This window comes from Littorina saxatilis, linkage group LG7 (assembly GCF_037325665.1).
Source record: "Littorina saxatilis isolate snail1 linkage group LG7, US_GU_Lsax_2.0, whole genome shotgun sequence".
In the NCBI taxonomy this organism is placed as follows: domain Eukaryota; kingdom Metazoa; phylum Mollusca; class Gastropoda; order Littorinimorpha; family Littorinidae; genus Littorina; species Littorina saxatilis.
In genome coordinates this window covers 24,259,194-24,276,631 of record NC_090251.1, presented here as the reverse complement: position 1 = coordinate 24,276,631, position 17,438 = coordinate 24,259,194, and the positions used below count along the sequence as shown (strand labels likewise).

General features: G+C 41.5%; 2 protein-coding genes across 2 annotated transcripts in view; one reads left to right on the top strand and one right to left on the bottom strand.

Annotated features, from left to right (window-relative positions):
* Positions 1–17,438, top strand: part of LOC138970986 (adenosine deaminase AGSA-like) — a 396,962-nt gene that overhangs the window by 161,170 nt on the left and 218,354 nt on the right. The gene's annotated exons all lie outside the window — the stretch shown is intronic.
* On the bottom strand, positions 1,243–13,978 carry LOC138970978 (uncharacterized). Its single transcript, XM_070343562.1, has 3 exons — positions 12,622–13,978; positions 11,204–11,478; positions 1,243–4,790 (listed from the first exon to the last, which is right to left on the bottom strand). Exons 1-3 carry the CDS (start codon positions 12,684–12,686, stop codon positions 4,501–4,503), a joined length of 630 nt encoding a protein of 209 aa, XP_070199663.1. The 5' UTR covers positions 12,687–13,978; the 3' UTR covers positions 1,243–4,500.

Genomic DNA, 17,438 nt, shown 5'->3' with positions numbered 1-17,438 from the left:
TGCGGAAGCGAATGACGTCTTCCTATGTGAAGAAAATGAGGAAAAAGAAAATGAGGAAAAAGAAAATGAGGAAAAAGAATATATAGATTGTACACAGGTGTATGGGTAAATTTGAACTTTAGCGTGTTAAATTCATAGCTCATAATTCAATTTTATTTCTCAAATAGATCAGATAGATGTAGCTGTTGTAAACTTTGCGATTGTGAAGGAAATGTATCGGCAGAATACATCGCGCGTCGTGAATCGCAGCGCTCCTCAGTAGCGCCGCGCGTTGTAAATCGCAACGCTGCACAACGCGCCGCGCGCTTTGAATCCACTTCGGCAAAAATTCTCTTTCTCTAATTCCCCCCCACCCCACTTATGCGAAAGAGAATGTAAAAATCACAATGTCGGGTGAGACACGTGCCGCGTGGTGAAAACCTTCTCCATCTCTACACAGCTATAGGCACCGAGCGTGTGACGTCAGTCAATCCCAGCACGCATTGCGCGTCGCCATGTTGATAAGGTCCATAATTCGAAAGTACGCTATCTGTCTGTTGTGATCGTCAAATCTGCCACCAAAATGCCTGAGAAAGGAGTGCGTTGCTGCGTTAAAAGCTGTTTTATGGGTTCGAACAACAGTGCTGGAAACCGAATCAATGAGAATGTTCAGTTTTTTCGAATTCCGAAAGTAAAAACAAACCAAGGATCGCAAATGAAAGATGTGTCAAGCAGGAGGAGGTTGGCGTTCCATTTTGCTTTACTTTTCATCTACAAATTCACTCTGTTATCAGTCAGTTTTATCCGGAGCTTCGATCATAAACAGACCTGAACTTGGAACTGCAAAGATCGACGATTTTGTCGTTCTTGTGCATTTGGTGTTGTTTCGTTTGTTTGTTTTAGTTTTGGGGCAAATGAGAAAGAGAGTAGATTACTGGATGCGAAGAAGAGTTGGTAATAAATGTCTGTCTGTGTTTGTTCGTTTCCTGGCTGTACGTTTGTGGGGAGTGGACAACATTTGCCATGTGCTGGAAGTAAAAACTGTATCCAAGTTAAAATTATGAAACATTTTAAATAAGACACACACAAAAAACACACACACAAACAAACAAACAATCAAACTGCATCTGTCTTGAACAAAATACTTGATAATCTGATTAGGTCTAATTGGTTGGACGAACAGCGTTTCGTGCCTATGCTCAGGTTTGTGTGTGTATATTTGTGTGTGCTTGTGTGTGTGTGTTTGTGTGTGCGGCGGTGTGTGTGTGTGTGTGCCTGCGTACCGGTGTGCCTGCGTTAGAGTATGCATTCTGTCTGTCTGTCTGTCTCTCTCTCACTTTCTCTCTCTCGCCACCTCTCTCATCCCTCTCCCTCTCTTGTCTCTCTCCACGTTAAAATTATGAAACATTTTGAATAAGACACACACAAAAAACACACACACAAACAAACATCTGTCTTGAACAAAATACTTGATAATCTGATTAGGTATAATTGGTTGGACGAACAGCATTTCGTGCCTATGCTCAGGTTTGTGTGTGTATATTTGTGTGTGCTTGTGTGTGTGTTTGTGTGTGTGTGGTGTGTGTGTGCGGTGGTGTGTGTGTGTGTGTGTGTGTGTGTGTGTGCCTGCGTACCGGTGTGCCTGCGTTAGAGTATGCATTCTGTCTGTCTGTCTCTCTCTCTCACTTTCTCTCTCTCGCCACTTCTCTCATCCCTCTCCCTCTCTTGTCTCTCTCCACGTTAAAATTATGAAACATTTTAAATAAGACACAAACAAACAAACAAACAAACAAACAAACTGCATCTCTCTTGAACAAAATACTTTATAATCTGATTAGGTCTAATTGGTTGGACGAACATCGTTTCGTGCCTATGCTCATGTTTGTGTGTGTGTGTATATTTGTGTGTGTGGTGTGTGTGCGGTGGTGTGTGTGTGTGCCTGCGTACCGGTGTGCCTGCGTTAGAGTATGTGATTCTGTCAGTCTGTCTGTCTGTCTGTCTGTCTGTCTGTCTCTCTCTCTCGCCACCTCTCTCTATCCCTCTCCCTCTCTTGTCTCTCTCCAGGTTAAAATTATGAAACATTTAAATAAGACACACACAAAAAACACACACACAAACAAACAAACAATCAAACTGCATCTGTCGTGAACAAAATACTTCATAATCTGAATAGGTCTAATTGTTTGGACGAACAGCGTGTCGTGCCCATGCTCTTGTTTGTGTGTGTGTGTATATTTGTGTGTGTGTGTGTGTGCGGTGGTGTGTGTGTGTGTGTGTGTGTGTGTGTGTGCCTGCGTTAGAGTATGCATTATGTCTGTTTCTCTCTCTCTCTCTCTCTCTCGCCACCTCTCTCTATCCCTCTCCCTCTCTTGTCTCTCTCTTTCACACACACACACACACACACACACACACACACACACACACACACACACAGACACACACACACACACACACACACACACACAAACATTGCATATGGGCCTCCAAACTTTTGTAAGATCTGAACTGGTCAAGAGTGTAGGCGCTAATGCCACACACCAGATAGCTTGTGAGACTCGGAAAGTCCAAAGGTGGAATCGCATTATAGTCCTCTGTCCATGAGGTTTCTGGGCAGCTGTACGGGTCAAATCCGTTCAAATGCTGGATTTTTTCAAGGTATCGAACCCTATGTTCACTGTCCAACCGATCAATATACTTCCTACCGTCCCTTCCTTTCACTTTTTCCATTTTTGGCAACAGAAAACTGTGTTTTCTACTCTCTTGATGATAACCGGAAACATGTAGACCTTACCAAGATGGCGGACGCATCGCTCACTATCACGTGACGCTCGGTGCCTATAGAATAAGAATTCTTGATGCAGCGTTGAAAGACCCTGGCGTGGTTTTTTGAATAAAGCCTGGAATAAACCTGTGGCAGAAAGGTTTCGGAACACTTTAAGAAGGAGACTGACTTACCTGTCGTGCTTGTCGATGCCTGACGCCTGAACAAATACACTCGCCGAGTCGAGGGCTTGTTGATGCGTTTCGGTGCGGGCAGAAATGGCGTTGCGATAAGCTCATTCGGTCTGAGCCAATGGGAGACCCGGTTCGTTTAACAGCCAATGGGGAGGCCTTCCGGTCGCTTCGTCTGCTAGAAAATGTCGCGTCAGAATGGCCAAAAAAGCCACTTGGCTTCGGAATCGGCTATTCTAACCGGGCGCATCGTGTCCGCCGCAAAATGTTTCTAGATACCCCAGAGATCGGGGCCCAAATCGGCCGGTTTTGGGAGGAGATAGCGATGCAAGGCCCCAAAACGGTCGCGTATTATAATATAGATATTTTTGAAAGCAGTCCGTACAAATGCTAAATAATTTAATACATGTTGGTGAGCGAGGGGTTTTCTTCTTCCACTCTCCTTTGTCAGGATTCCCGATTTCTGCCAGTTCGTCATCGTATTTTATTTACACTAAATAGGTACGCATTCGTCAAAGCAGATTAAAACTAGTAAGTCAAACCTGCTATTTAGCAAACGCATGCACATTCCGTACCATACGGGGCTAAAACGAACCGCAACGTAAACAAACACACTGTCCATTGGAGCCATTGGAGAATATACACGGTTTCAAAAGACTACCTGCAAAACACAGCATTTAGCGTTGACATTTAGAACGCCGTCGAAACACTATGTCTAGGCAATACCTTCTGTCTTATGTCATTTACCCAACCCTCAAAGCGTAGGCTACTGTGTTGCTCATTTAGTCGATTTCAAAGCTGTAGCTTTAGCAACAAGCGCGTGAAACACGGTGTTTTCTCAATGGCAAAAGGTAGGACGAAAATTAAAAGCGGCGGAAAGAGGCCATTCGTGAAAAAGTAAAGTCTCGAAACGCCATTGAAAAATATGTTTCTAATTTGAATTGCTGAGCGCGCAAACACTTTTTTTCAAAGAATTCCTGTTGTGATGACATATAATTAAATCAAACAGAACAAGAGGCGAAGCCTTCAAGGCTCACGTAAGAAATAGACAAACAGTAACACAAACTCAATCACTCCGTCACACATACACACCCACACTCACACACACAGTAAGCTTAGGTGACACTGTGCAAGAAAGAGAGACACTAGATCTAGATCTGTCTGTCTGCATGTAGCCTACTTACAGGGACACGACTGCCAAATAGTCTCGGCCCGCTCAAAATAACAATGACCGAGACCACACACACCGCGCGAGAGAGAAAGACTACAGGGAGGCATGCCGTCATGATGCATTAATTGACGTCAAACACTTTTGACCGTGACGTAATCTTATGCGAGCTTTATCCATAGTCTTGGATAACCACTCACACATAGACTCGGAAATGTTAAAGTTTCTACCACAGACATACACACGCACAAACACACACACGCACACACACACGCACAAACGCACAGACAGACAAAGTTACGATCGCATAGGCTACACTTCGTGAGCCAAAAAGCGAACAGTATCGCTCTTGGTGCGATTGGAGTTTTGGTCAGTTATATCCGTTAAACGTCTATTTTTCTTCAAAATACGGTCAACTCTCTGAAAATTTCCAGCCGTGGCATCTTTTCTTTCTCTTTTAGTTCATCTTCAATTTGTTCCAGGTCTTCTTTGGTGGGATTTTGTAGCTTGTTGGAAAGTTCAATGTATTTGTGCAGATTCATGATTCTCCTTTGGTATTCCTCCTCAGTATAGGCGAAGTCTTTGTGCTTGTCATAAGCTTTTTTGCGGATAACTGTGCATAAGCTTGCTTCTTTGTAGCCATCCAGCAACTCTGTATAGCGTGTGTGCTGCACATAGCCCTTGATAGAATCTGAAAAATATATTCAATATTCAAAGTCTTCGATGCAGAATTTTGCATTGATTAAAGCCTTTGTGGAAGACAAATACTAAGATAGAGGTTCTGCTCATGTCTGATTGACTGTGCAATGCAAAGAATTGCCTAATTTGTTTTATTAACTCAGTTAGCCACATTTTGTTGATGCTGATATGTAGTTTTTCTTGATCACTTCACATTGTTGGCTATTTGCTGGGTCATACAGTGCTCAGTATACAGAAATATGCACACAGACAGAGTGACAGATTGACAGAATGACAGACAGACAGACAGACAGCCAGACAGACAGACAGACACACACACACACACACACACACACACACACTAAATGTTCGACTACATCTTAGTAGATTTTACACAAAAGACCAAACGACACATGATTGAACACACACACACACACACACACACACACACACACACACACACACACACACTCACACACACACACACACACACGCACACACACCGACACACACACACACGCACACACACACACACACACACACACACACACACACACACACACACACACACACACAATCTTTGACTAAATCTTATTAGATCTTACACAAAAGACAGGTAGAACAAAAGGAAACATTACCATTTGCTCACTATTGGTATTATTGAACAGGCAGACACACACCCACCGGCACACACACACTGACACGCCACAACCCACCCACCCCAACACACATACAAAAGGTGTTTGCTACAGCATGGAAGACGGAGGTTTCGGAACTTTTGCTGTGTCATGAGCAGTACTTCTTGACGGCATTGTACAACATGATTGTTGGGTCAAAGACGGTCTGTCACACACTTGCACGCGAACATTATCCATGACAAAATTGCAAGATCGTCCGGGAATACAACTGCCGTAACTCCATTTTTTGCTTTTTTGACATTTTTGGCATACCATATCAGCATATCAAGGGGCATAACTTAGCAAAGTCGTAAACACTATCTCCTATAAATAAACGCCCTGTCATCAAAAAACAATTACTGTATCTCAACTCACTTCGAATCTTGTGGGAAGAAGACTGCCGTAAATTGATTTACCTCAACTGTATTTGTATTTTTCATTTTTTGCCGGATACACAACTGTCGTATGTCAACTTACGGTTGTAGCATTGCAGATTTTTACAAAATGATTGCTAGGAATGCCTCAAGTTTCTCACATACGACAATTGTTCTCCAGCTTTCTCTTCAATTTTAATACTTTTCGTAAAATTTGCGATTCACATTTTTATTTTACTTTCTTGTTCCTGTTGTTTGGCGCCACAATTGCCGAAACATCAAACCACGAAAGCTGAAGCATCAAACCACGAAAATAGGTAAGTGAAAATATCCAAGATCTCTGAATAAAGCCTACAACGAATATCAAAATAAACCAATGCATATTACCAAGCATTTAAGACTATAATAACCAGTATTAATCATTATTTAGCACAACTTCGTTGTTTTGTATAATTGTATTGGTGGGGGACACCGGGGCAGGTTGAGACACGAGGCAGGCTGACTGACACGTAACATTCTGGCAGATTTTGTTGTTGTTGAGATTTTGTTTTTTTGAAAAATTAGTACACTTTAATATTACTTTTGTTCCACGAACAGTATCTGCAATGAAATATCGAGTGAAACCATCATAAGTCTCATAAATATTTTTAAGATTTGAAATCTAGTAAGGCATGCTTAGCATGGGCGTGCCCCATCTTGCCATATTTTTGTCCTTGAGTTTCAAAGCGTTGCTTTCCTTTCTGTTTTGGTCTGTCAGTGTTTGCCAACCATGGGAATCCATGTCCGAGGAAGCTTTCATCAAGGGGATTCCAGATTCGAGGGTCGGGGAAGGCAGTGTACGGCCATGGCAATGCGAGCAGTGGCACATCACTGTGTCAAGGACGTGTCTCTGTGGACCACGCAGGATCTTGATGAAATACTACATGACGGAGACAGGCTGTACTTGTCTGCAGCTGAAGCCCATGACGTCACAGTGCTTTTTCCCAGTGAAGCTATTCAAACTGTAGTGATTGAAGGACGCAAAGTAAACCTTCATGTCGACAATAATCGCAATGGAATGCTTGGCAGCAGAGATGCTTCCCTCGATGAGGGTGCAGTGACTTTACAGCAAACTGTTGAACAGATTGAACATGCTGCAGTCTTCACTGTTGGGGGTGTCTTTTCTTCTTCTACCATTGGCATCATGAAAGTTCTGTCAACATTTTACGTATTTGATTCCCACAGCAGGGATACGAAAGGAATATGTCATCCTGAAGGTCGTGCTTGTGTTACTAAGCATGAAGGATCTGAGAGTTTGATCAGCTTTATGCATGATCTGTGTCAGTCGCTCGGGATGTCCAACGAGGCTGTGTTTGAAGCTGTGAATGTGTATGCCTCTGTTGAGATGACGGAAGACACTGTTCCACTACCCCACCTTAGACAATTTGAAGATGAGGATGACATTCCCCTGATCCGTCTTAAACCAGGCAGACAAGATGAGGATGAGAATGACGTTCCAATGAGACACCTTGAACAAGGTGAGGATGAGGATAACATTCCCTTGATTAACCCAAGAAAAGGCAGACAAGACGAGGATGACAATGATGTTCCACTTAGCCACCTTAGACAAGTTGACGACGAGGATGACATTCCAATACCCCACCTTAGACAATTTGAAGATGAGGATGACATTCCCCTGATCCGTCTTAAACCAGGCAGACAAGATGAGGATGAGAATGACGTTCCAATGAGACACCTTGAACAAGGTGAGGATGAGGATAACATTCCCTTGATTAACCCAAGAAAAGGCAGACAAGACGAGGATGACAATGATGTTCCACTTAGCCACCTTAGACAAGTTGACGACGAGGATGACATTCCACTAAGTCACCTTCGGAATATTGATCCGTGCATTGAAATGGAGCATGAATCGGATGGAGATGTCCCACTTCCAACAATTAACCAGTGTTTGACAACTGAATGTGCCGAGTCAGAGGCTTCTTCGGATCATCTAAGCGATGGCGATGATTATGTTCCTTCAAAGGAAGAATTGAAATTTCTGGATTGTTCATCATCTGAGATGAGCTTGGATGAAGACTATGGTGATGCTGTTTGGTGTAGCACAGCAGGACACCCTGCATCTTCTGAAAACCAAGAGGAAGTGACAGACCCAGAGCATATAAGAAGTGAGCAAACACGTGACAGTGACGCAAGCAATACTATAATTGGATCACCCACTGCAGGACATTCCCAAGCAACAAGTCCATTTACCGTTCCCACTCAGGACAAGCCGAGGCAATCCAGAAAAAGACTCCGACAAGAGGATGATTGGAAAGAGAACAAGAAAAAACGGCTCAGGAACAGTGGAGAAAGTTATGTATCAAGAGCAGGAAAACTCAAGAGAAAAAGAGAGCTGAAATCAGGTTGTGGGGACCAATGCAGAAATAAGTGCAAGTCAAAAGTCTCAGAGGATGAAAGGATCCACATTTTTCACAGTTTCTGGAAATTGGGTTGTCTCACACAACAGAGGCAGTACTTGTGTAAAACAGCCAAGAAACGTGAGAAAAAAAGTACACACACAAAGTCATCTTCAAGGAGAGGTTCCACTTATGAATACCACCTGCACATCCATGGAAAGATAGTTAAAGTTTGCAAGAAGATGTTTCTTGATACTCTGGATATATCAGACACGGTTGTTGCCACATCACTGAAGAATATTAACTCTCTGGGAACCTGTGATGCAGAAAAGCGGGGAAAGCAAAGCCAAAGAGGCAACTCAAAGGACAGTGAGAAGGATGAGATTAGAAAGCACATCAACAGCTTTGCGAGAGTGGAGGGTCACTATGCAAGGAAAGATTCAACACGAGAATACCTGGAAAGTTCCCTCAGTCTGCTGAAGATGTATGAGCTCTACGTTCAAAAGCGGGAAAAGGAAGGATGCAAAGCTCCCGCTAGTGAAACTACCTACAGATATGTTTTTAATCGTGAATTCAACATCAGCTTCCATAAACGAATGAAAGACCGATGTGATATCTGTGCCGCCTATGAGAACGGATATTACGATCACACAGAAGAGGGCGAGTACAAAAAGCATAACCAGATGAAAGAAGATAGCAGAAAATTCAAAGATGAAGTAAAAGCGAGATTAAAGGATGATCCAAGTCTTGCAGCGGCAGTGTTTGATCTTGAAGAAGTTCTGCCGACCCCTTCAAGTGTTGAGTCATGCCTGTATTACAAGAGAAAACTGAATACCTACAACTTGACAGTGTATGATTACAGAAACGGACAAGGATATTGCAATGTCTGGGCAGAAACTGCATCGAGCAGGGGATCGAATGAGATTGCCAGCTGTGTTTATAGATACCTGGAACGCATCAGCAAAGAGGGGGGTGTCAAGAAAGTGGTGTTATTTTCGGACAGCTGTGGAGGGCAAAACAGGAACAAAATCTTCCTTACAATGCTCTGGTATGCCCTGACAAAGTTTCATTTTGATGAAATAGAGCACGTGTTCTTTGTATCGGGTCACTCTCAGAACGAAGGGGACAGCATGCATTCTGTCATTGAACGGATGAGCAGACACGTGGCCGTGTACACCCCGAGCCAGTGGGCACAGAATATGAGAACAGCCAAGCGACATGCACCTCTGTACATTGTTGACGAGCTGGTTCAGTCGGACTTTTTCGACTTTAAGAAAGTAGCAGAGCTGTTGAAGAATTTCCAGTTGGACACACAGAAAGAGAAAGTTAGGTGGTTGGACGTGAAAAGATTTAAGTTATCGTCACAAGAACCAAATGTCGTAGACGTTGGTTATGACTACACAGGCGATTACTGCCAGCTCAATTTGGTGCGAAAACTGAGAGCTGTCCATAGCATCCCAGATCCTGCTGACATTGTCTTGGAAAACGTTTCAAAAGCCCCATTACCGATTACCAAAGAGAAGTACAATGATCTGGTCAATCTCTGTGAAAGGTACATCATCCCAAAGGCACATCACCACTACTTCAGATCGTTGCCCCATGATGCCTAATTGGCTTTACTGTGGTCAGCATTCAAACAGTGAAAAAGGCGTTCATGTTCAAGTGAGCAGTATCACATAGAGTTTCGTGGTGGGTGTGAACTTCTTTTCTTCTTTTACACCCAGCACATTTCAGGTGTTCAGAACGTGAGCATGAACAGTCAGGCCAACAGCTCCTAAAGAATGACAACAATTTAAAGAGACCAATGCACATAAGCAATACTAACGACGTTTTATTTTGACTGCAGAATGTCGCAAGTTCAGGCTGAATGACTATGGTTATAAACTGTTCAATAGGCATGAGTTTGGTTATGTTCGAACATTAATACGTACTTGAACTAACTGTTCCACAGACAGGAACCCAGTTTTGTTTTTCTCAGATCAGTGTTCATGAAAGATAGCACAAACGAATCATTACCTATTTTCATTTTGTTGCACATTTTGAGTTAATGGAGTTAATAGTCATGGTATGACCTTTTTTTTAAACCAACTGTTTTATAGACATGAATAAAGTTGAACTTTTGCTGTTACAAGTAAACGTCCTGAACGTAATTGGACAAATTGCTCGCTCTCTCTCTCTCTCTCTCTCTCTCTCTCTCTCTCTCTCTCTCTCTCTCTCTCTCTCTCTCTCTCTCTCTCTCTCTCTCTCTCTCTCTCTCTCTCTCTCACACACACACACACACACACACACACACACACACACACACACACACACAAACAGACACACAAACAGACACACAGCCAAATTTAAACAAATACATTACTAAATCACGGTTTTTTCTCTCAATAAAACGGCAAACATCAAGCATTATAGTTAATACATCTAAAACTTGCCATGACAGCTATCCTACTACTTAAATCTGCAATGTAAATACCGTAACTTTGAAATCCTTTCAAAGAGATCTCTCTCAATCTGTATACAACTGCCGTAAATCGAGTTACCTCAGTTACATTTGCGCCAATTTCTCATCACTCTCATCGTAACTTGACTTACGGCAGTATTGTTTCCGACTTTCTGTCAAAAAATCAGCATAGTGTTAAAATAACAGTTAAGGACTTAATTGTTCAAAGAGAAATTATAATAGGCAAACGAACCAGATCACAACAATGTTCTGTGTGAAACAACGACGAATTTTGGGTAATGGTGACCAAGATAAATAGTTTTTTTCGTATCCTGAAAAATGTGGTTTTTAGACATACGGCAGTTGTATTCCCGGACGGCGGATTGATTGTTTGTTTATTTGATTATGAACTTCCTGATTTCTGAGTGTTAAAAGAAATTGACAACCTGATCTGCCATAGCAAATGTTGTGATTACAGTGGATTTGTAAGTGACAACAGAGAAAAACAAACAAATATGCAATCATCGAGTACGTCGTACCTGGAGGAGTATTGTTGAGCTCCGTGCGGTATAGATTTGCCTGACGGTGGAGTTTCATCCAACTAGCCCCAGCGTTCACGTGTTGTTGGGCTCTGAGGGCCAGGGAAGGAAGCCCTTCAGATTGTCCAAATGCAGCATACTGGAGTAGTCCCGTGGCAGGCAAAGCGAGAGTTATCAGGAACCTTCCACCAGGAATACTCCGGCGCATCATGTTTGTTCCACCCACCACACCCACAGTCCCTAAAATGTAGGATGCCGTCTCTGCGAGTCGTGACCTGAAATATCACCAGAAAGTCATTTAAGCGCTGTTCACATGGCAAACTTTCTACCAATTTTACCCCAACTTTCGATTTTAGTCGGCACCAAGTAACTTCAAATTCGCTGCCCATGTGAAGAGCGCAACGCTCCAACTTGTTTTAAGCGGCGATTGTCGTCAGATTTGACGGCCAGTACAGTTATCGGAGCTACCTCCTATTACGGGAAGAGCAGTTGGACCGGAGCTAACCAATCAGTAAGCGCGATAAGGAAAGTCGGGGCAAAATCTTTGCCAAGTCACAGCCGAGTCGAGCAGCGCTCAACTGAGTTTTCGAGTCGCGGCTAAATCTATCCTAAATCGTTGGTGCCCTTCACATGGCAGACATTTCGCTGACTTGGCCTCAACAACTCGGGAACGCTTTCAAACCAACAACAATCATTCATTCGCTCGGCTTCCTGACGAGTGGGCGTGAAACGGATAGAACTATCAAGATAAGTTTTGTGTTAATATTTGTTTGTCGGTCCACTTAAAAGAAATATCTGTGAATGTATTGTTTTGTCAATAACAAACGTTCCAACAACCTACCTTTCTTGTTTTATGTCTAAAATGAGTTACGCCAAAATTCCATGATGACGTAGAATAGCTACTTCTGCTACTACTACTATTACTAGCACTACACACACACACACACACACACACACACACACACACACACACACACACACACACACACACTAACACTAACACTAACACTAACACTAACAATAACTCACGCAAAAACGTACAGTTTGTGAACAGTTCTATCCTGCAATAGATAGTTGTGGCAACTTTTGAATGCATTAAAACTGCTTCTCGTCATTTGAGTAATGGACACAATGGGGTGAATCAGCTGTAAACGTCCATCGTCCTTTTCGTAGTCTACATACAACATACATAGAATCTATATATAAAGATGTTCTAATAATGGTTGAGAACTAATAGTTCACTAGTATTAACTGCAAAATGTACAGCACATAGATGTTTCTGATATGTAATAAAAGATGACTGTTTTCTCCACTTACACAATCAAACTAAACTTCGCCTTAACGTTGCATATAGAACACATCTTTTCCTTTTTGTCTGAAATGTGACTAGAAACAATATAAACGCAAACATATCATACCACTTGTCGAAATACGAAGATTCTTCATAGTTCATATGCATAGCGCGGAAGGCCCGGTATTCCATTTCAGCAAACCTTTTGTTGTAGTCATCCTGGATGTTCTTTGACTGTTCATGAAAAGAACAAAAGATACAAGTTGAAGGTTTGTAAGATGAAACAAGCAGTATTGTTCAACTTATAAGGAAATGCAACCCAGAATGATACATGTTTTATGCCTGGCATTTTATCAGAATCCGTCATTTAAGACTACAACATAACTCTTGATATAAGTATAAAATGTTTTACATTCAATAAAAAAAAAAAACATAGTAAACGCATATCCTTTGACAATAAGAAAAATACATGATATGGTATTTTGTTTTTTAATTACTTGGCTCACATTACTTCTGATCTCAAAATAGCATACGTTCCATATTCAGTAAAAACAAAACAAAATAACAACTACATACATAAACTTGGCCAACAAATTATTGCAACAATGTTCGCACGCCAAGAAAAGCATTAAACCGCAATTCATTTTAGTTCAACGTTATATACTCGAAAAGGTAATTATGTCAGCTGTACATATCATTTGTCCGATTGATGGTACTTTGTATAGGCATCCCGTGACAGCCTGTCAAACAAGGTCACCCCTAAAATCGACATGACAAAAACCATAGCCCCGTATTTTAAAATCTGCAAACAATCAGAATATGCACAAACCAAACACTTGTGACAACCATTGGAAAGGCCATTCAATTTCCTGTTCAGAACATTTTCTTTTATGCACCTGACTTCTCTAGTCTTTATGTAGCCTTTTGTCAAAGGCGGTAGGTGTCAATCGTTTCAGAGGCCCAAAAAGGCACGTTTTGTGGCCATTTTTGAGGGGGTCCTCCACCCAAAGAGCCATATCTGCTCAAGTTCTCAATGATTTGCTTTGGAAAGTTCAGAAATTATGACCAATAGGCTGACCTAAATCGGTGTTTACTTTTGCAAATGTGTATAATAAGCGTGTTGTATTACGTACATTTTCCGAAAGAACTAAACAAATATTCACATTAATTCAGGGTTTTAGGTTAAAAAATCGTGACTTTGCATGCTAAGCAAAAAATGGATGAGGCAATAGGTGCCACAGTTTGAGGCAGATCCGAGTGTAATATCCCCACCCGTTTTTTTCCTTTTTTGATAAATGTCTTTGATGACGTCATATCCGGCTTTTTGTAAAAGTTGACGCAGCTCTGTCACACTCTCATTTTTCAACCAAATTGCTTGAAATTTTGGTGAAGTAATCTTCGACGAAGCCCGGATTTTGGTGTTGCATTTCAGGTTGGAGGCTTAAAAATTCATTGATGAGTTCGCTCATTAAAGTTGTCATTAAAATCGGTTTTTCGCAAACCGATTTACAATTGATTGCATTGTGTTCCGCATGTTCTTCTAAATTCAAAAATATATAGATATGTCATGTTTACTCTAAACATGTGCTCAGAATGTAAGGAAATAGGTTCAGTGAGTACTACGGACGCATGCTTCGCGGCGGCGAGCGTGACCCGTCTCGGTCTTCGGTATGGTTAGCCGAGACTATCTGAATGTAGTCTTGGCGATGATTGGTTTCTGGTGTTGATCTTGACTAAATGTCTTTATATCGCTTCACGCGACTTGTTTCTTTCTTATATTTGTAGGCTAGGGGGGGGTCCGACCCTGCACACACACACACACACACACACACACACACACACACACACACCCACACACACACACACACACACACACACACACACACACACACACACACACACACTCACTCACGCAGGCAGGACTCAAGAGCCTATTTCCTTATTATAACAAGGAAAATGGTCTTGCAGTGTCGAGCGCTTTAAGGCCTGTCACGAGGGAGAAAAAAGAGAGCAAAGAATATTCTGACATTTAATTTTGGCCCATGGGCGCAGTGGCGTAGTGGATAAGACATCGGCCTCCTAATCGGAAGGTCGGGAGTTCAAATCCCGGCCACGGCCGCCTGGTAGGTTAAGGGTGGAGATTTGTTCGAACTCCCAGGTCGAATTATATGCAGACCTGCTAGTGCCTTATCCCCATTTGTGTGTAGACGCAAGCAGAATACCAAGTGCGCACGGAAAAGATCCTGTCATTCATGTCAGAGTTCAGTTGGTTATAGAAACACGAAAATACCCAGCATGCCTCCCCCGAAATCGGCGTATGCTGCCTGAATGGCGGGAAAAAACGGTCATTCACGTAAAACCCACTCGTGCATAAAACACGAGTGAACGTGGGAGTTTTAGCCCATGAACAAAGAAGAAAAAGAAGAGGAGAAGATTTCGACTCCTATCATATTCTGACATCTGCCAGATCAACAAACAATGACTGAACACAGTTAGAAAGCAACATGAACAAGGTGTCTAGTAATTATATTCTTGTTTTGATTATGTTACAAATAAAACCAGCGCTGACACATTGTCAAGGTAACACATTCAAGACACATTTACCATGAATGCAAATGATATCACTACAATATGATAGTTTTAAAATACACTCATATTATCTATTTTCCGGAATGACAGATTGTAAACACTTTGAAACAGCACTCAACATGCATTTTTGTTCAGAGTACGATCACTTTTACTTTGGAGTTTTTAGAATATACTTGTATTGTTTGCTCACTCGATCAGCAGAGTATGTTTATTTTGAACATGTTCCGTGCTTATAGTATCTACTCAGGCTGTTATGTGATATGATACTTTCTAATCAGTATTTGGTCACCGTGATCTAATGTGAAAACAATGTATGAAATAATTAGAACACTTATCTTCTGCAACTTCATATCAGCTTGATTATTACGTGTACCATATTTGTGTTGTTCCTCTTTGCGAAAGATTATCGTTACAGAAACGGTGCATGTCATCTGGATGTCATTAAGTGTATGAACGAATGGTTACGTTTACGACTGGAGTCTATATAGTACACCAAGATGTTTGTGAACGTGGTTTTCTCTCAGAATTGTTTCATCAAATACAAGAGGAAGGGTTTAAGGCATTCTATTTCCAGAAAAGGTCATCAAATCTGTTTTTAAATTATTGAAATTAACTTTCCATTTTTCCGCCCAGTGTGCAATTTTGGCTAAGTCTGCATTTAAGATCTGTGTCCGCGTGTTTGCATCATTTAGAGATAAATACAAACTGGTATCATCAGCAAAAGGTTTAATGACAGATTCGATATTAATGACAATATCGTTAATGTACACAAGGAACAACAAGGGCCCCAGAACAGAACCTTGGGGAACACCTGAACAAACACGTCCGTATGTCGATTTCCTGCCTTGGATAACAACGGCTTGTAACCTGCCTGCAGGAAATTTTCAGTAAAATACACGTAAGTACAGTGTGTAGGATAAACAGAATACTACATGGCTTGCTGTGTCGTACCAGATTTACACTCGTTGCTTTTTCAAATAATGAACAGCTCGCTTTCGCTCGCAGTTCAATATTTTAAAAAACAACTCGTGTGAATTTGGTACAACACAGCAAGAGTATTCTCTATGTCTCTGTGTTCCTGTCAAACCAACTGAGCTCCCATTTGTTCTTTTGAACAAAGGTGGTCAATTAATATTCAGAATTCATTCTTATCATACTGACATAATACAGTTCACTTTTGTTTTAATTTGCCAAGTTGTACCTGTAACACATTTTCGGAAATGTTATGTCATAATGATAAGCGCACCAGCACATTGTGTGTAAAAAATGTTAGTGTCTCGGATGTTTAGTTTTTTGTCCATTTGAACTTGTTTAAGTTATTAACAAGTCGCGTAAGGCGAAATTACTACATTTAGTCAAGCTGTGGAACTCACAGAATGAAATTGAACGTAGTCGGCCGCTAGTGAAAAAAGGCAGTGAAAGTGACGAGCCTGTTTGGCGCGGTAGCGGTTGCGCTGTGCTTCATAGCACGCTTTACTGTACCTCTCTTCGTTTTTAACTTTCTGAGCGTGTTTTTAATCCAAACATATCATATCTATATGTTTTTGGAATCAGGAACCGACAAGGAACAAGATGAAAGTGTTTTTAAATTGATTTCGAAAATTTTATTTTGATCATAATTTTATTGTTTTTTAATTTCCGAGCTTTTTTTTAATCCAAATATAACATATTTATATGTTTTTGGAATCAGAAAATGATGGAGAATAACATGAACGTAAATTTGGATCGATTTATAAAAACATTTTGTTTTTACAATTTTCAGGTTTTTAATGACCAAAGTCATTAATGAATTTGTAAGCCACCAAGCTGAAATGCAATACCGAAGTCCGGCCTTCGTCGAAGATTGCTTGGTCAAAATTTCAATCAATTTGATTGAAAAATGAGGGTGTGACAATGCCGCCTCAACTTTTACAAAAAGCCGGATATGACGTCATCAAAGACATTTATCGAAAAAATGACAAAAACATCCGGGGATATCATACCCAGGAACTCTCACGTCAAATTTCATAAAGATCGGTCCAGTAGTTTACTCTGAATCGCTCTACAGACACACACACACACACGCACGCACGCACGCACGCACACACACACACACACACACACACACACACACACACACACACACACTCACACACACACACACACACACATACACCATGACCCTCGTCTCGATTCCCCCTCTATGTTAAAACATTTAGTCAAAACTTGACTAAATGTAAAAATGAACGACAGAACACAGCAACTGACGTAGATTTGGATCGTGGGTGGCACTCGAACTTCCCAGTAGTAGTATAGTAAGGGGGATCTCATGCCTTTTTGAGGACGCCATCTTGAGGACGCATCTTGAGGACGCAA

What these genes read in the sequence shown, in the direction of transcription:
- LOC138970978 (XM_070343562.1), bottom strand. Translation starts at nt 12,686, where the DNA reads ATGGAATACCGGGCCTTCCGCGCTATGCATATGAACTATGAAGAATCT. An exon ending in TCTTCGTATTTCGACAAGTG is followed by an intron (nt 11,479 to 12,621) that starts GTATGATATGTT and finishes GTGATATTTCAG; the next exon opens with GTCACGACTCGCAGAGACGG. An exon ending in GCTCAACAATACTCCTCCAG is followed by an intron (nt 4,791 to 11,203) that starts GTACGACGTACT and finishes TATATTTTTCAG; the next exon opens with ATTCTATCAAGGGCTATGTG.